Here is a 27,430-nt window from a genome sequence, read left to right on the forward strand (position 1 = left end):
ATGTACTTTGTACATTATATAGCTAATGTAATTTGTAGCTTTGTGTTCTTTTTTTGTGAGTACTGAAGTTATTTGAAATAAAATAGATAAAACGATTCCTCATTGCCACTGTAAATTTCTTTAACACGTTGTTTTATTGTTGAAGTCCATCCTTTTAATCTCGTATAGAAGCAAACGATGCACCATTTGGAACCACTTACACGTACAATAGCAACAGCTTTGTTGGAGCAGTGACTGCTGCTACAAATGGCTGTTCCAGAACTTTGTGATCCAGACAGTACCTGACAAGATATATTTGCTTGCAATATGATGAAGACATTTACCCCTGTGCCGCATGCACAAGCGGCCTCTCTTCGCCCCAGGAAACGACGGAAGGTTTGGTGAGTTACCAGAACGCGGGTGTCTGGGCAACCGTAGCCAGCCCACAGGAATCACTGGACACAGGGTGCTGGTAGCAATGAGGCAGGATGAATCTGAGCTTTCACCTTCCCCAGCCCATATTCTTTCCAGATTCCAGGCTTTTTTGTACAGAAGCCTTCCAAGAGCTGTGCTCCGGCCTGTGGCCGCCTGCCCACCACTGCCTGAGCTCTCCTAGCGCAGTCCTCGCTTCAGCCTACTACTGCCTCTCTAAGCTCACACCGGTTTGCTTTTTTCTCTTCTAAAACTTTTTTTTTTTTTTAATGGTTCACTGACTTCACCCTTCTATACCCTTTGAATTGTGAAGAAACACATACGCTACGATTTTTCTTTCCCCTTGCCGTGACTATCCCATTGTTCCTTTGCCTTTTTCTCTCTTCTGTACTCGCTGAAGCTTCTTTATCTTCAAGAATCTGCATTAGCCTGCCCGCCTCATACCTTACTGTCCTTCTGTGCATTCACTTCACTTTTCTTCTTCTCAGTAATCTCCCTGCTTCACCATTTCTGTCATTATTCTGTGCCTTCTTTCAGGCCAAGCCTTAGGCACAAACCAGCGTCCAGCCCTGGTTCCTCGAAACCCTGTCTTCTTTCCCAATTCTTTTGATTTCCAGTAACCTTCCAAACCTCCTCTCACCAAGCTATTGCTCCTTCCATAACCACCCTTCCTTTCAGTTAAGATAATAAATTCTCCTCTCTCCAGTATATAAACAGTGATGGCTTGTAAATGCCACAGAGCCTTACGGATGTATTCACGTAGTAACTGAAGAGCTCTAATTCTAGAGCTGCAGATGTTGGGGCTGCCCACATCTGACTGCCGTAAGAACGAACTTTGAAGGTAAACGAAGGAAGCACAGAATGAGCTAATGCAGAGCAAAATTTAGGAAAAGACTGACGTTGAAAACCACTCCCAATAAAAGGAAAACCAGAAATTAATCTCACATCTAGCTTCAATAATGATTCTTGTTTTAGAGGCAAACTGTAAACCAACTGCAAACTCTGAACAAGCCCTGTAACAGTAGGATTCATTAAGCATCAGGATGACAACAGTCTCCTTTTTCTCTTTAGCATGGCTGAAGGCTCTGTATTTTTCCTCCTCTCCTACTGCTCTGGATGTCTTTAGCAGAGATTTGCTAAACTTAATCCATACTTGTTGACCAATAAAGCCATATTTGCAAAACCTCCCTATGGCGGAAGCTTATAATGGAAGAAAGTAACTTTGAAGTTGGATGTGTGACAGAAAATTAAGCACGTTTTCCTTAGCATAATTACCTACACACCAAAGTTGTTGCCAGTACAGAAAACACAGCCTAAAGCTGTCATGCTCTTAAGGTTTTGTAGAGGAAATGTGGGCCAAGGGCTGTGCTGTTGAGAAAAAAGAGCTACCAACCAATTCCGCCTGCTGCTACAGAGAGCGATGACACGGCAGTATCTCCTAAGAAAGTTACATCAGTTGCCTAAAGAAATATCATTATAAACACTATTAAACATATTTCAGCACATTTAATGTATTTCACCGCATCTCATACTGGGTAAAATGTAGCCACGTAGCAACGCCAGTAGGGCTACACAAACCCTGCCTTCTGTACACCAGCCAAAACCTGAGCCTCAGCCCAAACTCACCTTACACCAGATGTGGGCACTGAATGAGCATCAAGGCTACCTGTGCCCAGAGAAGAAATTCAGCCCATTCCACATTTCAGTTTAATCACACCTACCTGCACTGACAAGATGGTGTGCATATAAGCTGGGACTTTCCAAAGAGTTCCCCGTATCACCTTTAAAAACGACTGGGAGCATCAGCTGGGCAGCATCAGGGAAAAAGCTGGCGAGGCTCCCTCCCACAGGCACTTTATGCGAAATGCCACCAAGTATGGCAGAAGTTGCAGGCACCAGATGATTAGTTTCTCCAATGCTGCAGTTTTTACACTTAGATGATTTCCCCGTTTGTAAACAATAAAACAAAGCCGGAGTATTTTCCTGTCAGGATGGTGGCATGACGAGTAGTAGCATTTACACACAGCTTTGAAAGGGAGCGTACCTGCTGTGAAAAGGACACAGCGCTCTGCTTCGTGGGATTGGCTCTGGGAGGAACACCAGAGCAACACTCAGGAGACATTTAGCAGCTGCAGAATGTTTTGCACTGTATCTTTGCAACAGTATGTAGTTCAGATCAATAGTAATAATATCTGAAATGATCTACTTTATCCAATTAGGTTTTCATTTATTTAAAAAAAAAAAATGCAATGGATCTTTAAATCTATTTAGCTTGCAAAAATGGTAGAAAGTTTGCTGTGAACCAGTTAATCCCACCCTTGTTCCGGTAAGTGCAGCTGGATTCACCTTCTCCATTTCACTTCTCACTCATTCTGCTTATAATCTGGTTCTCCAAGAATTTTAGTTTTCTGGGACAGGTTGCAAGTAGGAGAGAAGTAGTAGAAACAGTCACAAGTGATACTGGAAACAGTTTAGGATTATTTCAGTTTTTTTAGTCTCAGCATCGAGATGCCAAAATGGGATGGATATGTAAGTACGCTTTAGTTGTCTCTAAGGTGAATTAGTAAATTTTGCAATGCAAACTGGAGATTAGTAGCTGGATGCATGGTTGATGGCATTCAGTGGGTTGCCATACGCTGCGGGACCCATCTTTTGAAGGAGATTTTAATCAACTCAAAAGACAATATGGCAACTGGCAGCCTTTTTCTTTATTGAAGCAAAGTCACAGCATTTTCATCACTATTCCCCTCTTGTGAAGGGAAGAGTTAAACGAAGGCCCCTGAAATTTACATTACTAACAAGTAAAGGATTGAAGAAAGAGATTACAAGCATATTTCTCTAAAATAAATAATCTACAAAGAGTGCTTTTTCTTCTTAAAAGCAATCTAAAAATGTATAAATTCTACGGTAGGGAGATGGAAAGATATTTTAACAACTTTCAATATTTACAAACAATACAAAAACTGCGCACGCCATCAAACGATGCAAAATTCTTCTTAAAAATTAAAAGCTTCATTCCTACCAAGAACCAAAAACTCCAGCCAATATTTCAATTTTAATTAATGGTTTTCTTTACAACTGGAAAACCGTCAAATGTTTTTATTATCTGTAAAATATACAATAGAAACGAACCTCACTAAATTATTAACGTTAAAAAAGAAAAGAAATACTGCAGGCAAATCAAAAAGGAAAGTAACCGTAACTTATTCTTTGGTAACCAAAAGTTAGCAAGTATCTGTATTTCAAGTGATGAAAAGTAATCATCTTCCCGTTTTGACAAATGGAAGACAGACTTCTGGCAAAACACAACTCCCAAGTTTCAATTTGGAAAGACAGGCTCCACCTACAGCTCTGTAGTGCAAGTTCTCAAAGTCAAATTTTGCTTTCTAATTCAGAAACGTAACCCTTCCCAACTCTGGCAGTACACTGCTGAATTCCTCTCCCACTTATCTGTTCTCTGCTCGCATCCTCCACACACACCCAGTTGTTCCAGTTCTCTAAGGGAATATTCTAGTCAAGGAAGCAATTCACTTGGAAAGGAGTGTTTCACCAAGCGTATGTGTGTGGCTGCACAGCAGCTAGTAGTGTGTTATAAAACTTGGCTCCCTTTTCCACGTTAACGGCGTATTTCATTTTCCCTCAGGAAAAAAAAACAAACAAAAAACCAAAAAACAAGTACCCTGGACCAATTCATAACCTGGTGACCTAACTGCTTTAGCAGGACACGCTTCATCGAACGCTGGGGCATACCCCAGTAATAAGCCACGTAACCCCAGCACCAACCCTACTACCTCCTCACAGGTGAACGCGCCTCATCGTGCCTCTCTCTGCTTAACAAATGCACTACGCTGCACCACTACATTGCTTTTGAAGCAACCGTCTGGCTTGTACCACAGGAGCCTTCCCATTCCTCTTTTTCAGACTTATTCCTAAATTTTGCTTGCACAATTGCAGTCTCAAGAAAAAGAAAAACTTCACACCCCTACAGGCTCTGAGAAAACTCCCCCCCCATCCCCCAAGAGGACTTCTAAGGCTTTACACAAAAAATTCAACTGTTAACTTTCTTTAAGCCACAGACCACTCATTCAAAGCAAGTCCTCCCCACCCCAACCCAACCATGCAGAACTACCATTGCTTCAGCATTTAAACACACACATGCAGTTCATGGAATAAATGCTCAGCAAAGTTAACTTGTCCTGGTCTGGGCTTTCTTCTGGAATCTAGTCCTCTGTCATTTTCTAGACTAACATCCAACGCCTTTTGTCACTGCCTTTTAACTTTCTTCAGCTGAAGAGCTTAGATACTTCCCTGAAGTACCTGGTTGAGTCATTAAGTCTAGATGGGTTGGATCCAAAGTGTCCTTGCAGCCTGCCTCCTCAGCGTACGGAAAGTCACTCATGTCCGTTTCGTCACTGTTAAACATATCAAGCTGCCTCTCCTGCTGCTCTTCCAAAGTCCTTCGGACCCTGCCCTCTGACTGTTCCACCACTTCCCCATCGCCTTCACTAATGACGGTCATAGGGCTGCTCTGGATGCGGTTGCGGACATTATATTTGCTGCTGGCAGCAGAGGGGGGTGTTCGTGACCGGCCGTAGCGAGTGCCAGAGAAGGACATGCTCCTTGGCATCAGGCCCTCGCTCTTGGCCCACTCTTCCTGGGCCCGTTTGCTCTTGCTGGGTGAGCAGCTGGCAGGGCTGTCGGAAAGGTCGGGGGAGGCATCCATCTTCGTCCGGTGGAACCGCGGGTCCGTGTTCTTCAACATCTCTGCCGCGGACATGCGTGAACTGGTGTCACAGCGGCTCCCTTTCTTCAGCAGCAGGGCTTTGAAGTTGTCGTTGCTGGTGCTGCTCTTGCGAACGCTTCTCTGAATAGATCCGGCTTGTTTGAGGGTAGCTAAGGTTGGGGAAGCACCAGTGGGAGTTACGGGGGGAGACGGAGAATGGTTGCGGGTACGGTCGTCTTCAGAATCTTTACGGCCAAGGACTTTCCTTTTGGATCTGAGTTTGAAAAACAACAAAAGAGGACCAAACAAAGAATGAAACTTTTTACCTCCCCTAATTAGACTCAGCTTACAGGGATGACAATGAATTAAGCTAAACCAGAGAGCGGGATAAGGGAGAAGTAATCTAAACCTAAAGCATGAGTAAGACCACCACCAAAACTGTACAGGCATTAATGCGGGTATTGGAGGTATAAGCTAAGTTTATTCTTCTTTTTCTGCAAATCTGGAACAATGAAACTACTAAAACTGGCAATACTGATGTCCAAAACACTTTAGCGAATTTAGTGAATCAGGTTTTCTGGAGTCAGTATTCAACTGCTAAGACTAATGCATTATGAAGATTACACTCAATGCCACTTGTCTGTTAGTTTGGGGACTTGATTAAAAGTACGTTGGCTAGAGTATGTCGGGGGTTCTGTTTTGTTTTGTTTTACTATTTCATTTGATGCTCTCTGGAGAATTAGAATTGTAGTTTAGTGCACTTGCCTTTAGAAAAGGATATTGCAATGTGCTGCTGCTGAAGTTAAGATGGAGTAAAGGGAGCCACATGTAACCATTCTGGATCAAATGATTTAAAAAAAAATCCCCTCCCCAACGCAAATATTAAATGAATAGTGAAAACTGAGTTTTCCAGCTTCTGTTAAGATGCACAGACAAAATGCACAGTTCTGTTGGTGCTCTGTCATTGCAACTCTTTGACTAAATGAAGGAGAGACCAACTTCCTGACATGAAAGTTACCTTCCCAAATGAAAGGGCAGAGTGTTTTTTAATTTAAATGTAAAGTGCAGGGATAACAGAAGCTGAATTAAGAAACTATCATGGAACTGGGAATAAGTGGAAATTGGACTTCTATTGCCCCATTTTCACATTATTAGAAATCTTAAAGAAAGAAATGAATTACATGGCTGGTATCTGCAGCAAAGCAGCTTTGCTTCTTTGCAGGCTAAGTGAGAATTAATTAAAAAAATTGTATAAAGGCTAATTTTACGCATGCTATTTTCGTAAAAGTATAAAACAAGTCAGCAGACTTGTTACAAATACAAGATTATCATGCTATAATTCCGTATTAATTTTTATCAAGCATGTGTTCAATACAGACTGTTCCCCTTGTAAACCAGGTTTCTACTTAACGTGATCTTTAGCTGTACTTTCTTAAAGGCCTTGAGATTTCACCAAGGCAAGCTCAAATGGCTTTACGCATTGCAGCCTATGATAATAAAAAACCCAGAAAGCAAAGTAGCAGGATCCATCAGCTGAGTAGGTGGCAGCAACAGACGTCGCCAGAAATTCTGCCAAGACTTTGGAGCGATCCTGTCTCTCTTAAGTGGTGAAGTTTATGCACAGATCCCTTACGATACCTCCCAGAGGCAGCCGTAACAGCTGTTATTTTCAGCCGCCGCTGCCTCCACCTGCCTTTCTGGAAGAAGAATGCAATATTGACGTCCATTCAGCCTGAGGATGAATGGACACCAGAAGATAGCATAGGGATGAAATGATGACAAACATAAGAACCTTGCCTAGATTTAACCGTGTGTCAGTGCCGTAGGCAGCAAGTGAATTTGGTGCTTGGATGCTTGGAGAGTGTGTATGCAAACGTGTGTGTACATTAGTTACAGGGAAAAGATTTCCCTTCACTAGGATTTTGGCTGCCTATGGGTACCTTTAAACAGTGCAATGCTGCGGTTGTACTGCTTCCAAAACCCAAATGACATTCCAAATAAACAGAATGCAAAATTCAATTGCAAAGATCTACAGGGAAAGACTTAGTTATCCTGGCTTGAAGTAATTCAGTAAGACTGTGAATGCAGTGCAGAGCAGTCAGTTTGCTGTCAGCATCTAACCAGCTTTTTCTCAGCATGTATGAATTATGGCAGAAACTTAAAATTAAGAACCACATTTGGTTTTGGTGGCTTTTCAGACAGAGATAGGGTATATATTCAAACAAAACTGTGACTTAAACTTAGATTGCTCTTCCTGTCCTTAACACGCATACCTCTAAATTTCTTGTCTTACTCCAAAGCACATATTCAAGAGTGCCAATCACTGAAGTAATACCTTTTAGAAATAGTGGAGGGAAAACCAAAACACTTTTTATTAATTAACAACCATGGAAGATAGTGGTTCAAGTCTAAAGCCAGCAAAAGCAAGGTCTTAATAACAAATGTGTCAAGCAGTTTTAACTATGTCACATCCAGTTCCATTGTCCATTTCCCCACAAACTCATGAATTACGTGTATGTGCATACACACAGAGATCCACTCTCTACCTGCATACGTAACGGAAAAAAGCTACTGGCCAGAATATTTCATTCTAAAACCAGATTTGTCGCCGTCCTAGTGAGCGCCATGCAACATGAATGCAACAGACCATTTTTAGAACTGCTCCGACAGGCCAAGTCCTAAGGGGCAACTGTAAGTCAGTATGATATATATGTAATTTTTATAACATCTGAAACAGAATTGTTCCAAAAATGAAAAAAATAGCATTTGAATCCCAAGTGCTGCAGTCTCCTAGCTCCCAGCCACGTTCTCACAGCAGGCTTTTCCCAGCCCTCAGTACTCCTGATGCAGAGCTCAGGCACAGATGCACAAACTGACTGAAGACCTACATACCCTGTAAGGGGGCTGCCAAGCACTTTCTGTGACCAGTTAAAAGAGGTGGCCCCTCTACACTTTGAAGTAAAAGGCAAAGCCAGGAGATGGCACTACCGCTACATCAATTCTAGTCTAAAAGCAAGCTCAGTAGTTCAGAGAGTGGTAATGGTCTTCTGTGTGTACTGTTTAAATGGTGCACACGTTTCATTTTGTGGTTTTAAGCTTTTGGGTTTTTTATTTTTCTTTTTTTCAGAATCTAACGTGAAGAGCACAAATATATAGTTACCTATTCAGGATGATTTTGTTTTTAAGGGAAATGAATAATGTCATTAATAATAGAGCCAGTATTGCACATTTCATTCATGAACCGGTTTGACACAAAACACCCCACCTTCAGGCTGGATTATGGCAAACTATAATCCAGCGTTTGCCATATGTTTTGCCATATGACTGACATGTTGTGTTACTTGCCAGTTTCAGCCACGCTTGCCATGAAGCATTAGCGTTGAGCCTCTGTCCCAAACTGCACCATATAAGCAGCGAAGAGAGTAAAAAGAGATGGAGAACGAGAATGAAAACAAAAAGATACACAGAAAAAGCAACAGTAGAGTTAATATGGCAGATTGAGAACAGTACAATAAATACTAGACGTAACTTGATATTTTAAGGGGCAGGATATTTATAATATAATCTACATTGATTTAATCTGGTAGCTTTTAGTTCAGAATGAATTAAATATATTTGTAAAACAATAAAACACAAGTTCTTTTCCTTATCTTTTTCATATATAGCCTTGGTAGAAAGTTGATAAATGTGTGGTTTCTGTTAAAGCAATGACTGTTGTAACTGGGTGTTTTAGTAAAACAATGTTAAATTAATTTTTGAGAGAACTACTGGACCTGACAGTACGGGAAGAGCAATTTCTGCAGTACCTGTGAATGGCTGCAAAAAGATCCTCAGTAGTCCTTGGTCTCGCTGGTGTTGCCACTCCGTCCGTCTCTTCCCCATAACTATGGCTCGGCAGGAATGAACTATTTGCTGTGTCTGATTCAAACACCTCCACTACGCAGAGAGAATGAACAATACCGTCAGTCCGTTGTCGGAACCCAACGGGCATATAATCCTGAAACCAGCCCTCGCTGCCTCTGAGGCAAAGCATCCGACAGACTGCGTGAGTGCACGGTTGTCAGTACTGTCATTTCAGAACAACGCTTGTTTCGGAAACTGCAGTGCATGAAATGTCTGTGCTTGCTCACACACACAGGCAGAGAACAACACTGAAAGAAATTTTTTTTGGTTTCCATAAAATGCAAAATGAAAATTAACAAAGCTAACCATGTTTTCATAGCGTATTTTAATCCTAGCACAGTCAAAAAAAGCATTTTCTTTCCATGTCTGCAATAATGAGAAGTCAGAAAGAAACGGTAAGAAATCTCATAAAGTATTAATTGGATCCCTGCAACTTTCTTTAGGCTTTTAGTTATAACTACCGCAAGAGGTTCTTTTATCTACAGAAGCCTGCCTGAATGCTAGGATTGCTGTTCTCACTCCCCAGCTTCTTTAAAATAGCTACTGCTGCATCTGAAGCAGCGTCAGAGAAAAGAGACTCACCACTTTCGTTCTCTTGAGATAGGTGCTCGTCAGCGTTACTGCCGCTGTCTTGGCTGCTGCCTGAACTGCTGCCTTCATCAAACGCGGACTGCTCCTCCTGCCTGGGTTCTTCTGGAACTGGTGATGCAGCAGGCTGTACCACAAAGGCATTAGCTCCCATCGTCTCAGAGAAGGTGAATCCGGCAGCTCCTCCCTCAGGAACCAGGCTGCCAGAGTCCATCTCGCTAGAACTGAGTCCATCTGTAAGACAATTTCTCGCCTCCTCGCAGTGTGCAAGCACAGCGTCTCTCTCAGTTGGGCTTGATGTGCTTCTGACAGTATCACTCACTTCAGCTGTTTTCTCCACTGTAAGATCTAAATGTGGAGGTGGTACAACAAGGAACAGTTTGGGTTTCTTTGAAATAGGAGGTGGTTTCTTGCTTGGCAGTATGACCTGAGTCTTGTCGGGAGATGCTGGTGAACCCTGAAGCGACATGCCAGAACGGAGGTCTTCACCCTGCATGGGAGACTCAGGTGTGTCGTCAGTACCTGTCCCCAGTGCCTCCGCTTTGAAAGACTTGTTTAGACCTACTGTACTCACAGGCTTTTGATCGCTGTCAAGCGCAGGTACGTTATCGGAGAGAACGAGAGGAGAACCCCGAGCCAGTGTTTGAACTGAGTTTTTAAATGAAGTGCCTTGAGTTTTCATTTCCTCTTCGCCTAAGCTGCTACTGAGTCTTAGGGAGAGAGGTGGCTTTAGGGAAGACTGCGATGATGAATTTACAGTACCCTTTTCCTGAGAGGTGGTTTCAGAAGCAGATTCAGGTGATGGTTCGCCTTCTGTCGCTTTTTTCACAGACCTCAGCTGCACCATTTGCAATGCTTTGGTAGTTACTAATGGCATGACAGGTCTCAATGCATCTTGCTTGTGGAGTGGCTGTCTCACTGGACTGTAGCAAGAGTCTTCCTGGTTACGTTTCTTAAAAGAATACTGCGGGTATATTGTTGCGCCTTTTGTTAGTTTGGGATCAAGAGGTGGTGCTGGTGGCGGGACAGCTAAGGGGAAAATAGGAGGAGAAGGAACAGGGGAAGAGAAGGAACTCATGGAGGCTTCTTGTGGAGACCATGGGACGGTCTGGGCAAAGGGAGAATTTACATCAGCTTCTGGCGGAGGAGGAGGGAATGTGGGAGAGGCTGGCAATGGTGACAGATCCATAACTTCTGCTGGAGGAGGAGGAGGGGGAGGAGGAGGGGGAGAAAGTTCGGGGCAATGCGGAGGAGGTGTTGGAAGAGGAGGTGGTGGAGGAGGCACACCAGAATCTGGAGGACAGCTCAGGGTGGAGTCCAATTTCTTCACACTCACACTCCCTTCAGTCGATGTATTTGAAGAAAGAGAAGTAGAGGATGAAGACACGGAGACTGAAGACAGTAGAGAGGATTTCCTTTCAGGCACTTTAGGCTTCAGCTTGGATTTCCCATTTCCTGATGATGCAGATTTTAAAAATACAGGCACTGGAGTAAGCGCAGTGGGGGTATTGGACTGGCTGGAGTACCCACTCGATGGTGATGTGACTCGGTGGGATTTCTCCGGAGAAGTGCTCTTTGGTTTGGCCAGTCCACTGGGCACTTGCGGCACAGAAGCCCTTGAGCCATCGCTGAAGTGGCTGATGCTGTAATCGCTGAGAGCAGATGACGTACTGGCAGAATGGGTCACTGGGGATTTCACCTGGTCGTCTGCCACCGCAGCATACTCGCTGTAGTAACCCCACTGGTCAGCATACTCTGACTTGATGCTACTTGTTTCACTCTGAGAGGGAGTGACTGTGCAGATGGAGTACAGGTTTGGAGCAGTGGTGGACATCATGCTGCTGCTTGCACTGACTGAGCTTTGGCTGCGGGAGCGCAACACCCAGGGATCCTCATAATCGCTGCAGGGGCTCTGGGAAGGGGAGCTGCCATTTTTGCACTTGAGATTCAACTGCAGAGAATGCTGGAGGGTGGCAATGAGGGTTTCATCAAGTACCTGTCCATTGGACTGGGCTTTTTTCTTGGGTAGCCTTCTGAGTGAGTCCGTTCTGGATGGGGGCAAAGGCGGCTTCTTTGCCTTTTTCAGAGAGATGTTTCTTGCAAGGGACCTGTCACCTTGGCCTGACTGGTCATCCTGATGTTTCTTCTCCTTTCCTTCAAAGACATTTATCACGCCGTGTCTGGGGTTCCCAAAACCATTAGTACTATTGCATGCCCTGTCTGACTTCAGTCCAGAGTCCATATGCATGGAACTGTAATAACCATCGTGGTCCACAGAATACAGGGAAGTAGAATCGTCCCTGATCGAAGTCCTCTCCAGGCTGCTGCTGCTCTGGTTGCTCCTGGGAGTGGCAGAGCCTGGTGTGGTACAAACTACCTTGCATGAAGGAGTCTCACTGTTTTCTACAGACTTGTACAGCCAATGCTCCGTGCTGTTCACTGCCGTTTGCGCTTGCTCCCCTGAAGAGCTAGATTCACTCCTGCCATCGCTGTCCTGGGAAGGGTTTGGTAAGGCAAGATTGTCCCCACAGCTGTAACTCGTGCTCTGAGACCCAGCCTCTGCATTTCCAGGAGTGCTAAGAGAGACAGCAGAGTCACCAAGAGAAAGCATCATGACAGGATTAGATGGGATGGTATCTGAAGTCTGTGAGTGACGCGTGGAGCTACTCTCACTCCAGTTACCACTTGAAGAATGGTGATCTTCTTTCCCACTTACTGCACTGCTGACAACAGGATTGTCTCTCGGCTTTGGGTAGGCAGTGGAGCTGGCAGTTTTACTATCCAATGATCCAACACTCTGGGCAGCGTGAATAACAATAACTTCTGAGGAGGATGACAGTGTTGCGTTGGGTATGATGCTCGTTGAGTAGGTGGCATGAGGAGAGACCACACATGCTGGACTTGAGGACTTTTCGCTATCATAGCTTCTCACCTCTTGAGACTTTGGCCTCGACAGGGTCCCCGTTGTGAGAGTATTCCTCAAATGCACACCACTATCATCCACTTGTAATTTACTTATCTGGTGGGGTAAAGTGCCAGCGATGTCTTCCGTCTGCCTAGAGATGCTCTGTGTCTGTTCTAGGGACTGAAGAGACACTCTCGCACCAGCCCGAGGCAAGCTGTGAAAACCTATGTCGCTATTTTGGCGAGAAGCAAATATAACTGCAGCAGAATCACTCATCACTGACATGTTTCCAGATGAGCTGGAGAACTGAGACATCTGGGCTGCAATGCCTTGTCCTTTCTGCGCTCGTATTCTTCTCATTGAAGGGGGCACAACTTTAACTTCCTCCGTCTGGCAGCTGGTGTCCTTGGTTTCAGAGCGCTGCATAGCAGAGCGATAGCTGTCTAGTCTCCCTAGCGTGGAACAGTGATCTGGGACATACATCGAATGCCCTCGGAAATCACTTTGGCCAGTGCCAACTGCTGGAGTCAAAATAAAAGAATTATTTCTTGAAGCACAAATTCACATTTCCCTTCTTACTCATTTCAAAACAAAAAACCCCAGCAAACTGCTTGATCCCCATGCTCTTGCAGGTTATGCCTCCTGAAAAAGAATCTGCAACAATGGATTTTGCACAGGCATCATGTGTTTCCTGCATTTCTCTTCCCTTTTTCCTTATTACCAGGAACCTTCTGTTTACAGAATTGTCTGTGTTCCTGCCGCACATTCGACACATGAAATCCTCTGTTTATGACATGGTAATAATTTCCATAGTAATCAGCTATGTCAGAAACCAAGTAGCACTGTTTGACTTCCAGTAGGCAAAGCAGCAGGAACAGACAAAAGCCTGAGAAACGTGAGGTGTGTTTCCGTGCTAATGCCTCACATGCAATAAAGAAAAGGGGAAGGAAATCTGAAGACTAATCTGAATAATCAGATCTGCTTTTTTAAAGTATTACACTTCAGAAAAAAATTTTCAGGAGACACGGATAGCTCTCCCAAGTCTTGCAGTTTATCTGAAAGGAGGCTAACACATTGAAATATGCATTTTTTTACCACAAATAATACATATGCTATAACAGCATTTATACAAAGACATTATCCAATACTGCAAAGAAAACCATTAAGTAACATTTATCCATACAACTACCTTCTATTTATCATAAAGGAAAAACTCTAGGAAGTGGGGAAGAGAAACAGCTAGTACTGACGGTCATCTCATCCTCAGCACCGTCAGAAAGTACAAAATAACCGTACTTTTTTTTAAAGTACTAATAATCATATATTGGCATTAAAAAACCCCTTTGAGGACAATGGAAAAACAATTTTAGTTCAAAATATAGTTATCACTGGGTCAGCAGAAAGGACTCTAGGATCCTTTTAAATTTATGTTTTTATTGGTAGCTGCCTTTTAAAATCACAAACCAGAGCACTGCTTTAAAATTAGCCTGTGTAAGGCTGTTGCTTTTCAATTCAGTTGCACTACTGTATAAACAGCAGACACGAGAGGCAGGCGTACTGCTGGAGATGCCTGTAAGGATGCTGCATATGTCACTGCGGGGGAAAATTGGTTATTTCAAGTCTCCGCCTGAGCTAGTCTCAGGAGCGATGAAGTAGCACGCCTGATAGGACTGTTCTCCTTTCATATTTACTATATGGAACTGGATCAGGAGGATAGGTATTCTTATCATGCAGCTTTAAACACCACTTAAAGGACATTTAATTATCCTTATTCTTGGCAGGCAAAAGAGGCATTTAGGATAAGGAAAAGAGGGCTCTGAAAAGCCTACAGTGAAAGCAGCACACACAAAAAGATTGTTTACTTCTTTTCCCCAGACACATAAGTAGTCTTTTAGCAGCTTGAAGCCTATTTAGTTTGCTTTGTGTAGATTCTTTTGCTCTCATGAAAACGTAGCTTCTTTCTGCTTCTGGTAGAGGTTTGCAGCAAAGCTACAGACTCAGACGCTGGCAAATGTCTTGGATAATCTAATATGAGATACTGTCAGAACAGATGGACTACTGCAGCCAAGAGAGGTATCTGCATATTCTATATACAGTTATTAAGAACTGTACAGTAAGAAAAATAATTCAATTTTGCTTTCCATGCGTATTTGTTCTATAGAATCAGTGTCCCCCTTTGGTTAAAAGAGAGAAAAAACCATCAAAGTAGACATTATGAATGTTTCTAGAATAGTGACATCACTGATGACAACTGTTCATCAATTAAAAAAATCTGGTAATAAAAATCTGCACACTAAGTTATGTAAATAACCAAAGAGATGGGGTATTTGAATTCTTCTACCACTGGGAAATACACACACGCACACAAATACACTCACAGGAGACAGAAGGATGGGGCTGGTGGAGAATGAAGCCGTCAGTGCTACAGCAAGTATCTAATACTGTCACATACTGACCTGTGGCTGACAGCACCTCATTTCAGTATGCAGTGTGTTTGTGTTCACAACGGAAGCTAAATGTACTCTATTTCACAAGCAGCAAAATGCAGATGGATGGTTTATGCTCGAGTAAAACGTTACTGCCAGGGTAGGTAAACGGCAAAGTGGAACAACGCTGGACTTGCTAACCTCCCCTTTCCTCCTTTCAACACCAGGAGTGTCAGAATGCATTATTGGGACATGCTGTTTATGTGAAACGCACAGCGATGTCCGAAATACAAAATTAAACCTTGGTGCTGTATCTACACCACTAAATAAAAGAGACCAAAGACCATACCACAGAATCATCAAATCACGGAAGGGTTCGGTTGGAAGGGACCTTAAAGCCCCCCCAGTCCCACCCCCCCTGCCACGGGCAGGGACACCTCCCACCACACCAGGTTGCTCACAGCCCCATCCAACCTGGCTTTGAACACTTCCAGGGATGGGGCAGCCACAGCTGCTCTGGGCAACCTCTGCCACTGCCTCACCACCCTCACCGGGAAGAATTTCTTCCTCTTATCTCATCCAAATCTTCCCTCTTCCAGTTTAAAGTCATCACCACTTGTCCCATCACTCCATGCCCCTGTAAAAAGCCCCTCCCCAGCTTTCTTGTAGCCCCTTTAGGTACTGGCAGGCTGCTCTAAGGTCTGCCCAGAGCCTTCTCTTCCCCAGGCTGAACACCCCCAACTCTCTCAGCCCGTCCTCACAGCAGAGGTGCCCCAGCCCCCGGACCGTCTTCGTGGCCTCCTCTAGACTTACTCCAACAGGTCCATGTCCTTCTCGTACCAAAAGGCCTGGGGGAGCGGCTCCTGCCCCATCCCCTGGCACCCATGCCCAGACAGAGCCTGGGGCCTGCTGGCCGGCCCAGGCCAGAGCGGTGCCGCAGGACCACACTAACAAGAGAGCGGCACGAACAACCGCTGGATGCTGCTGAGCATCAGTGCTAACCCTGTGTTTGTTACTAGAACAGGTGTAACTTAGGATCCAGTCTAACACGCTCATGGAAACCGCGTAAATTGACTTGAGCATTAAACCATTACAGCCTCGATACTGCAAGGAAGCCTGTCAGGGCAGGTCTTTGCATCCGTGCGAGGCCTCTTGTAGTTAGAGCAGTTCAGAGCCCACATAAATGCGGGGTTCGGAGGGGGCAAGACAGCCCAGTCTCAGAAGTATAAACTACAGGGCTACATCCTTCAATCATTACATGGGATATGGTCAGGGAAGGGAATTTTCACGGCTGTTGCTATTACAAGAACACAACTTTGAGGTTTAAATATTTTTTACAGAGATGCAGCATATTCTGAAATTACTCCAGCTTTGGTTTTGGCTTCACATGTATGCACAATCTCGTGCAAAGCTGTGAGGATTTACTTGCCCTTTATAATACAGCAATTGCTCTTTTTATAGTTCCGTTTCCTGAAGAGGGACAACAGACATCTACAGGAAAAATGGTTCAAAAAACCAACATTTAAGACTCAGGTGTTCTCTTAAAACGTTGAGAGTTTTAAGATCTTGGTGAAATTCAGAGAAGGGTAGCAAGGAGTATTTTGTTTGCAGTTTACAAATGCACTGTAAAACTCTTACTCGCTTCCAGAGTAACACTGAAAAGCAAGGGTTTTCAAAAATTCTTAAAATCAAACCACCTGTGTTGGTACTGCAGCTAGAAGATGAACAATCCAACTCTAAGGGACAGCTCAAACCTTTAACTGACCATTACACTGAAAATGCTACGTCTCTCAGAAAACCTCTACTTAAAAAAATAGTAGTCAGAAGTTACAAGATTTCTGCAACACCAAAATTCTGGAACTGAATCAGAGCTTTTAAAGAATACCACCCACAAGTCCATCTAGTTGCAAGGGAGATGTCTGAGCAGATAGCATCAAAAAATATTGCAGAACTGGACATCAGGTTACAGATGCTGAATGTTATGAAGTTTTAAGTGGCTGCAATTTGGTAGTATAATAAATGTGGCTGAAAGTAGTCAATAGTCATTTTGTCTGCATTTTATATTATCCTGTGCCCAGTAGTCCTGCAGCCAGTGCTATGTCCACCACAGGGGACCTGTATCTACACTCCTTTCTTCTTTATGACCCTACTTCTTGCTATGCTGAAAATGCTGAAAATATCTTAGGGCAAATGCCCTTCCCTAATGCATATGTTCAGTGTAGTCTCCAGCAGCAAGTAAAGAACAGCCACTATCTTGAACAAGCGAAAAACGCAACGTATGTAACAACTCTTCCATGGAAGCACAGAGAAGAGGTTCAAATGCATACCTTAGCTCCAAGTGCTTGATCCAAGATAGGCAGATACAGGTTATACCAGTTTTCCCTGGTAGTTACTGGTGTTGCTCATTAGAGATTACAGGGATTGAGACTGACTGCAAATTTGGTGGAAAAAAAAAAGTGTCTGCATGTAATCCCTCAGGGCCAGGTACTAGCTACTGGAAGACTCCCTGTGACTCTGGCTGATCTGGTGGCACCAGCAGCTTGCTGCAGGGCATCAGCAGAAAGGTCCTCTGCATTGAAATGAGTGTAGAAAACTGAGCGTTTGAGAGGATAAAAAGTATGCGTGTTGATATTGCAAAGAACATGCTTGTTTCAACTAGCCGACAGAAGTAATCTCTCTTCCCAAACTTCTGACTAACCATTTCTTCTACAAGCACTTGTCTCTTGTGCCACAGGCACATTCCTAAGATTTGTTGCTTTCATCTTCTCATGCCCCACCTAGCAATTCTCCTCCAAATGAGGTGACCTGGCCAAGTCACTGTGCAGGCACCACAACTTCCAGTGCTACAGAAAACCCCAGAGATTCTTCATCTATTTTACCCTAGTACTTACTTACCAAACGGTTTTTAATAGACACTCAACAAGAAACAGACAAGTACATCGGGCTGATGGTAATTCTGAGGAATTTTCAGTGTGCTCCATGAAGCATCTGTAATCTCTCAGAGGGGAGAAAAAGACTGCAGAGAATCCTGCGATAAAATTTTCAGTACTGGCAGTTAAAAAATGTTCTGAATCCTTGCCTGTATCACTCCCACCCTGGAAAGGGGGAATTTTGATGAAACTGTAGGGAATTTAAGTTTTCTTGATTCTGTTCATTTCACTAACTGAACAGCCTCTGGTAAAGATTATATTCCTGGCATCTCTGTCTTTCATCTCTCATTATCAAAAAGTAGTAACACCCTCACCTCTGGACGAACAGTGTTGGCAGAGTACAAAGTTGAGAAACTACAGCTATAAAACAAGTATTAGTTAAAAGGCACAATAACTCTGCAAGAGAGAGATTCTCTCCAAAGACTATTAAAGTTGCAACTTGAAGCAGATGCAGAATTACTCGGCTTGAACCAGCTGGGCATTCACGTGGTATTTCTGTAGGACCGCTGGATATCTGGGACTCTTCTTACCCGTGGGACCTGTAACTTGAATGGCTGCTAGTGCCAAAGGGACTAATTGGAAAAGAATATTGATTAAGAGGAGTCTGCAATAGAACAGCTGAGATCCCAAAGATCAGAAGGACTTGCGTGCCCCCATGCTGCTGAGATGGAATTGTTTCCTCTAAGTCACATCAAAGAAGCTTCAACCTTGATACCCGGGACACTGGCTGGTACTGACAGGGGCTCTGAGCTGTGCTGTAGGGAAGCAAATAAGGAATGACAGTTCAGGTGTCAGTCATATCCATCTTGATGATTGACAGGAGGTACTATAGGTGACAACTCGTTCTGAGTTACTGAAAAGGGGAGGCAAGTAAATAAGCTGAAGAAAAGCATATGAGGTCATTCCAACCCTTTGGTTAGGAAGTAAAAAAACAGATGGGGGGGGTGGGAAATTAGTCTTGTAAAGACCATGAATTGCACCTTAAGGTGGAAAAAGAAGTATTGAAGTAATTCATGGAAAGCACACACAAAGCATAGAACTGGCAGACATTTTTTGAAAACCAGAAGAGGACAGAAACTTTCTGCATGATTAAAGAAAAGCAAAATGCCTGGTAGAAGAAGACATCAAAAGGTGGAAAACTTGAAGATGGTTTCCTCTCCCTTGCCTTGGTGAGGTATGTTTATTTGGAAGATGAACTGTGGCAGAACTGATACTCAAGTCTGGGACCTGCTCCTCCCGCAAGACAGTGAGGGAGCCCGGGATGCCAGAAGCTGTCCATCGGTGTCTGGGACCGGATCGGTACAGAGCTCTGGAGAAACATTCACAACCTTGCTACCTTCACAAAAAGCAAGTTAGTCTGAGCCAGACTCTAGAGCACTGACAGAGAAGGGACATGGAAACGTGAAGGCATTTTGCTGCCTTCATTTCATCTGGAGAGTTGGAAGGTGTGAAGGAAGCTGAAGATAACCAAGAGCCAAGAAAACAGCAAGGCCTCCGACAGGTTGTCCCAGAGAGCTGTTCATCTCTACCATCATCTTCTTGCCTGAGGGGAGAATACCGGTTTGCACAGAAGGTACCATCTGAAGAAGACAGCTAGAGGTGATGGCTAATGGCAACATAGAGCAGAGAAACCGAGAGCACAGAAACTTGAAGTAAAACGTCATCTCAAAGGTTCTTGCCATTTCTGCTGTTTTGATCCAATATTGACTCTATTAAAAAAATATATATATATTTCTGTGCTCTAAGACAACGAAGGTAATTCAGAGGTATATAAAACTAATTTTTTTATTGCTGTTTGTCAGAGAAAGGAATGCTTTGCCTTCTCCTTTTACTTTGGTGTCACTCTGTGCTAAATAGTACTGAGAGGGTCCTGCTGTTAAAAAATAACTGTTCAGAAAATAACTGGCATCTCCAAACTGGTAGGCGTCTCATATTCTTATTCTGTTTCAGAATCCCATCTATCACATCACATTTTATTTACGCAGCATGTTTTCTGCGGAAGTTTCCAGTCTATGCAGAGAAACTGGTTCATTGCTGGAAGACACCTGTGAAAACACGGCACTATTGCAATGCTCAGAAGTAGGAATGTTTAAAGATACTTTCAGTACATGCCTACGGGTGCAGTTAATGATTCCTTTCAGTACATTTGGCTAAATTCTACAAGGGTACCACGGCCACTAAGTTCAGGCCAGCTATCAGCACAGGCTTTCTCTTCTGTTTGGTCTTTTTTGTTCCAAAGGAGCCAAAGCAGCCAGGGGAGAACCCCAGCAGCTTGGCCTGGCAGAAGCTCTTCCAGGCTCTCTCGCAAGAAATGAAAATAGTTCAAACTTGGTTGAAGCTTTGAGGTTCTCTCAAGTTTCTGCTTCCTTCTGAAGGATAAACAAGAGGTAACAAGAATCTGCTGTAAGTGTTGGTTATTTAGCCTGCGCACAGCAACTTTGGTGTACCAAGGGATTTTAATCTTTGTATAAATATTATAGATATTCACAGCAATGCTTTAGGGGAGAAACAAAGAGATTTATTCAGCTGAAACCACAGGGAGAATGTCAATAGGCACAATGCAATTGCTTGATTTGGAGTTTAGTCCGGATCCTTGTTCCGATCAAATGAACTGTGGAATGTTTTAAAACAACTTATTGTTTGTTTTGGGACAGTGTAAGAGAAATAGGGAATGGATGGCTACAGAAATATTTGGGGAGTGACAGGGGAGAAAAGGCAGAAAGAGCACTGAGCAAGGATGGGGGAGATTTAATTTATTCCCAGCCTTGCCAGGAGCCTGGTGGGTGACTCCGGCTAAGTCACTTCACTGCAGCATGCCTGGTTTTCCCATCTGTAAGCTGAAGACACTGATAACCGTTCCCTTTTCAAGCGCACTTTGTTTCTAGTGATGGAAAGCAATACGCTAACAGGACGGATATTGCCATCAGAGAGTTTTCCTGGCATACATTTTGCTGTCTGGATGACATACATCCACCACGGAAGCAACATGAAGCTCCACAGACAACTTCCACCGTAGGGCAGATGGCTGAAGCCCTACATGCCTGCCGGCTGTGGGCCAGGGAACCGTCCAGAGAGAGCTCCTACAGTGAAATACTGCCAGCCCTGAAATTTCCACAACTTAAAATAGGAGCCAAGGAAAACCTTCAAGCAGTGCAACACGAAATGTGCTCAGCACAGAGATGAAAGACCAAAATCAAGACCATAAAACCTGTCACCCATAGCAAATAGATTGGCCAAAGTCACAAACTTCTTTTAAGATAGTAATTGGAGAATTCTTTTTAAGATAGATGCCAACTGCATTCTCAGTTTATTCTACCAGGTAAACTACAGCTGATGTTTTCAAGCACTAAACATCTGCCTGAAGCGGTCACAAAAGTAACTTCGAAGTTTTGGAAACACCGCCGGCAGGAAGCATTCTCTGCACATCCACCCAAGTACTGTTGTCACTCATTTCAAAATCCACTTGCCTGAAAGAGCGTTGGGAACCCCAACAAGTGACAAACGGTAGTGTGGAACAAAACGTTCTGCTTCACTCTGCTTTTTTGCGCTATCTGCCCTCAAGGTAGGTCCTACATGTGTCAAAGTTAATCTCTATTGAAAACTATGACCTTGCTATATGTATCGTTTTCAGAATACCACACTAGACTCAACACCACTGTAACAACCCTGAAAACGAACAGTTTAAGTGATGTCCTGTATCAGTTTCGCATTTAAGCGGCACAAGTGTTTTTAAGGAGTACAAGTCATTTCATCTCAGCTCTAGACAGAGAGCAAAGCGATTTAGTTTAAAATGGAAGATGGGAATGTAAGAAGTATCCATCCTGAACAGATGAGAGAGGATGAGGGTTGTCTCTGCTATTCCTCAAACCAGCTGTAAACATGGTATCCGAGGGATTAGCCTCAGAGAGACCTAAAACAGGAGAAGGGAATCTTTTGTTAAGAATAAATCAATGTTAAATTTTATGTAGCTTTGTTTCCAGCTTTGATCTTTGTTTGGTTAAAACACATCTACTTTATTTTACTTCACTCTCAAGCTTGCTTATAGTTGATTGCAAGGCTGATAAATGTGTCGGTCTCTCTCAGAAATAACAAATTCAAATTTTGACCTCCAGGAGGACCCCAGGTCTGGAAAGTGTCTCCTGCCAGGTGGCAAGGCCCACTATAGACAGTGAAGAGGGAGAAAGTGAACCCGCACTATGAGGAGGAGTTCCCTGTGGCAGGCACAAACCAGCATCCATCCCACAGGAAGAGATGGACAAAGACACCTGACAGCTTTGGATAAATCTCAGAGCAGCAGTTAGAAATAAAATCATTATGTGAGATCCAAAAGTAACGAAATTTAAAGTTGCCTAACTTTAGCTGTCCTAGCAGGGTTAGGGCAATTGAATTTTCGTTCTTGAGGTAGAGGATTCCCATGGCAGGGCACTGTTTCATTACAGATGCTGAAGGAGCACAGTTCCACTTACAAACTTCTCTTTGTGTACTTGTTCATTTCTTGGCTTTCTCTATGCCTGGCCCTCTAGCTCATCTGAAACCCATCCAGACAAGTTATGTATTCTTGCTTCTGTTTCTGAAAAATCTAGACAAAGAACCAAGAATTGAAAACATAATTAAAAAAGAAAGAGATGCAAAATGCAAGGTAGTAAAATTTACCGAAAACGTCAATATGAGAGACGATTCCACATGTAAAGCACCTAAAATTATGTTCTGCCACACTATTTTAAAAGACATCCTTCCTCTACTGCAAAAAAAAAGGGCAGGGGAGCATAATTTTATCTGTGAAGCTATCATTTGGGAAAAATTGAAACACCTTTTTTAAAAATAAGTAAGAATGACCAGATTTAAATCAAAGAGTTCTGCAAAAAGTATCTGAAAGGTCTGCCAAAATTCAGAGTGCTTCATGAGCTTTGAATATCACGTATGCTACAAACTGTGAAAGAGGACAGCCTGAGGTAGTGTAAAGGTGACCAAGTAGACATTTTTCCTTTGGAATATATGCAATAGCTAATAAGCCCATGTAAATTACTTCCAATCAAATAACACTGATACTTAAGGGGTCACCAATTAGATCTAAACTGAACTGGAAAATATACAGGTTTTTCACTGTCAATGCAACTCTCGGCAGATTTGGGAAGGCATCCAAGAATTGTTTTACTCTACTGAGTAGTTATTTGCAAGCCAAAATGCCTGCCCACTTCAGTTTTGCTTCACTGAACATCCTGGGGGAGTAGATCAAATCTCCAGGAAAGCATTAAAGACCAGAAACCTTACATCCCTGCAGATTTCCATTGTACCAGTACACCATTTTCCAAATACCTTGTTCCCTTCAACAGATGGAACCCCATAGATAAAAGGTCCTAATTTCCCGATGCACAAGGTGGCAAGGAGGCACACATGTATTTGGAACTGTAATAGGCTATCAGACTGTATTGGTTTCATGAGCACTGGTGATCTTATTAGTCGAGTAATGATAAGCAGTGACAATGAACAGTGGATGGAATACAGTTCTGATGAGCCATACCTAGCTCCTTTTGTATGTTGTCAGGGATTCCTGTAATAGTCTTTCTCCTTTTGACTTTCTTCGGCCGTCTTACCACCGTGTCTGTGTAAATTAGAGACCGCCGAATGCTGGCTTGGCGGTCGAAATTCTCCCCTAATACATGGTAGAACAAGCAAAGCAACATTACTTTCAAGCACGCTGACATCATGCACTTTCTTCCACCAGTTTTGTTGTAGAAATGGAAAAAAAGGCATTAATAAATGATGTTAGCTTGGTCCTACAATGAAGGTTTACACTGAAGGAAGATACGGCATATTGTCACAGTAAGGCTTTAGACACACGTATCCATTACACAGTACTGCAGGTTTTAAAAGGAATTTTGACTTCCTCAGCCCAGTTCAGATCTGGTGAGGGCAGCTCTAAGTCCACAAGTGAACAGAATCCTTGCTTTAATTTGGCCCTCTGTGCTTTTTTTGTGTGGTTTTGTTGTTTTAAAGTAATGAGCTGCAGAAAAAGCAAATCTGCTCATGAAAATGAAAGATCACAACGGTTTATGCAGGAACAGACATTGCTATTGGCAACAGCTATTACAATGTCTTTGCGCAGCTCCATCATTAAATCACACGAGATGCTTCTTTGACATTCCAAGTCGCTCTGAACCTGTCAAGTGTACCACATTTCTGGTGGTGATCTTTTAACATGAATACAAATAAGTACTATGGAGCATGCAGAGATCAAACTGATCTTGTGGTCTCATAAATATTTCAGTCAGAGCACAAGCTGCTTAAAATTAAAACTTTATAAGTGATTATAAAAATATACAATGGCAAGAGTGGAAAAAAAAATGTGCGTGTAAGTGCATGTTGCCAGACAAAGCCTTATGATGACCATGTGCTGTATCATAATAGGACCCAGAAGCACCACTATCATTAAGCAGCTTTTCTTTAGGAATTCAGGTCTGTTTAGAGGTTTATAATTTGGCCATTTTACTAGTAGCAAGATAAAACTTGCCCTACAGATTGTGAGCTGAGTTAATTCTCTGCCATTTCTAAAAACCTAATGACTACCTCTCGTATCTCACACATAAGTTCCCTTTTTAGAAGGTGAAGCATTTTAAAGCACTGCTAAATGTCCTTTAGATGACCCATTTAAAACTTAAATGCAGAAAAAACCTGATAAACGTGTATATTTTTTGCCTTGGATGCTTTTTTTGAAAATTCATGACCAAATTATTTACCTCTAAAAAGTGATTAATGCACAGTAACTAATCCATCATAAATATTACCCCTGGCTGACTGCACATCGGTATGATGTGTGTCGTGCAAATAGCATAGAAAACCTCATTACCTCTGTAACAGTTAAAAGATACAGTCATATATTAAAGTATAGCATGTGGACTTGTGAAAATGCAAGTTAAAAACATAGCAGTTTCATTCACCATATTGTAAATATAAAGACTCTGACTCTGTTTGACCGGAGCCTTGTGCTCCCACGAGCAGCATTTGTGCTAAGCAGAATCCTTGCAGCTACAAAGAAGTGCCAGTTTCATCCAAGTATTGGCCTGATTGAAGTCAGGGCAGATTAAGGGAGGAAGAAGTCCATGGGATCTATAAAATTTAGAGCTATGGATCCCACCGGCTTAGTAGAAGCCCTGAAATACTGCGACAGACTATGCACTGTCTGGGGCATTCCCCCTATCAGGACGTTAGGACCCTTATGGGGTCAGTGTCGGGACTATTAGATAATCCTGTCATGCAGGATAATAATAATTCTAGCCACATTATAACAAATCCAGAGAATTTGTAGGAGAAAGTTTTGCATCTCTGAACATATCTTTATCCATTCAAAGGCCAACAATTATGCTTGAGACAGTGAGTTGCAGCGAAATTAAAACAGAGCTTTGAATGCCCTGGAACCAAATGTAAATGGTAAGCAGAGGGTGCAAACAAGGAGAGAGTCTTTTACGTGAAGCCTCAGACAGCACAAACAGGATGACCATGGGGAAACGTTACCGTGTCAGCTGACCCACAGTAACTTCTTCCCCTGAGCTACCCAAGAGCTAACTCAACCAATCCATCTTCCATGGCTTTGGATACACAAAGGCTTTTTCAAAGCCATTGTGCAAATTTGTAGAATTTCAAAGCAGCAACTTCAATAAATTCCAACAAGCAAAATCAGAACGTCTCAGTCTTTTTTCCCTTCTTCATTGTCTTTTTTTTTTTTTTAGAAAATATCAGTGTTAACGTTAAATATGTTTTGCAGATTTAAGGATACTTTTCTCCTTCTGTTACAGGTTTGTAACAAATCATCTAGGCATTCCTTATACAGTTTACTCAGTTTTCCCTCATGCAGTCTACTGAGTTTCCTTGGATTCACGGAAAATATTTAAGTATGTGCTTAAATCTCACTGAAGTCAGTCAAGCCGGACTCAAGCAAATGCTTAAATGTTTTGCAGGATCCAGCCTGGCGCTGATCACCTCCACCATCACCAGACTCCTCCATCTGGAAAGAAAGTTAGTTCTGGAAAACCCACAAAGGCAGACACCATTATATATCTTTTAACCCCCAGGATATATGAAAGTAAAGACTGGCCACCACTGAAAATTCAGCCCAACCCCTTCCAGGCCAGAATAAGCTTAGCCCAAGCACTCCCAAAGACTGAAACTGCTTCCAAATCTGGATGTCTAGTCAGCAGCTTGTCAGCCTAATGCAATGCCCCTGTACCTTCAGGCTATCCAACAGATTTTTACTACTACTATATTAGTTGCAATCTGTTCACCGAAGAGCCCCCAAAGCTGAACTTGTGGAGCATTTATTGCACAGCCACGTGAGAGGCCATTGTAGCAGAACCATTACTAATGCACTGCTGAAAACACTGCCAATTGCCAGCAGCCTCCTCAGAGGTTAACCTTTTATTTCACGCCAGGAGTCATAAAATGGAAGTTTTTTGACCTCTTCTGGGAGAGTGAGAAAAAGAGCAAGCGAAGGAAAAAGCCAAATCAAAACAAAAACGGGCGATGGTTTGTTCCACAGCACATTGAACAAACGGCAGAGAATTTTTGGATGTTTTTTTCCTGCCTCATGCAGTAACATAAGGAACTTCACAAAATAAAATTACTTCGTGTGTGGGAGGGCAGAGGAGGGGAGCAGATTGTGACTTTTTAAAGAGGAACAAGGACAGCAGCTTTTTTTGTGTGTGGCTCATAGTCTGTTACTGTCGCTTGCCTTGTTTCACACTAGCAATGTAACTATGCCAAGGGAAAGGAAACGGTGGATCCCAGAGACCCGTCCACACACTGCAACAGCAGTCGTCTTTTACTGCCCTCCCTTTCTATCCCTTCCGATTACCACCTTTGTAAGGGAACAAATGCTCAACAGCACACTCCAGAAAGTGTAATATGCACGTGCGCTATTTTTATCTCAGAAGTTGAGAACTGCCGAGTTTGCTGAGTGCAAACCAAACAATGCAGGGGACACAAGGTTTGCTACACCAGTCAAATTAAGCTGAAGTCACAAGTGTAATTTATCCAAACACGGCAACGTTCCCAGTGACTCTGAATTAAATCAATGAGGGTTATTTGATCTCTTTTACCTCATTTTTCTTTCCATCTGTTTACTTCCCCCATATATTTTTGGTACGCAGGGTCATTAAATCGAACAGCGGATTACTCTTTCTGTAAGTATACCCTGTTCCTGCTGTAGCAATATCTAAGCCCTGCTCAAGCTTATTGATTATTTCAGATTATCTGTTCCCATAACTCGGCCTTCTGCCCCTGTATCCTACATTCCCTAGATAATGCCAACCGGCCTAATAACATTTCAGCATTGCATTTATTTTCCTTCTATTAATTTTCCAGAGGTGAGGTGATCGTAATTTTCTATTGTCTTCATGCTATTTATTTCAAATATTTTCTGCTGTTTGAGGAAAAGTTTCTTGTTGATTTCTCAGAGCTCTCTGATGTTTGTCACAGAAGTACTGCTCCTATAATATTTAAATATTATTAAATAATACTATTTAAAATACTAGATTATAAAAATACAGGT

The 27,430-nt window shown here is 42.8% G+C and overlaps 1 protein-coding gene across 1 annotated transcript in view; it reads right to left on the reverse strand.

The window, feature by feature from the left end:
* Positions 1-4,684: 4,684 nt before the first annotated feature.
* Positions 4,685-27,430, reverse strand: part of NHSL1 (NHS-like 1) — a 37,255-nt gene continuing 14,509 nt past the window's right edge. The window contains exons 5-7 of the mRNA XM_009695414.1: positions 9,620-13,051; positions 8,941-9,070; positions 4,685-5,408 (exon numbers count right to left, since the gene is read on the reverse strand). Coding sequence (XP_009693716.1) covers positions 4,685-5,408; positions 8,941-9,070; positions 9,620-13,051 — 4,286 coding nt within the window. The remainder of the gene's footprint in view (positions 5,409-8,940; positions 9,071-9,619; positions 13,052-27,430) is intronic.

Source organism: Cariama cristata, unplaced genomic scaffold (assembly GCF_000690535.1).
Source record: "Cariama cristata isolate BGI_N322 unplaced genomic scaffold, ASM69053v1 scaffold40112, whole genome shotgun sequence".
Taxonomy (NCBI): Eukaryota; Metazoa; Chordata; class Aves; order Cariamiformes; family Cariamidae; genus Cariama; species Cariama cristata.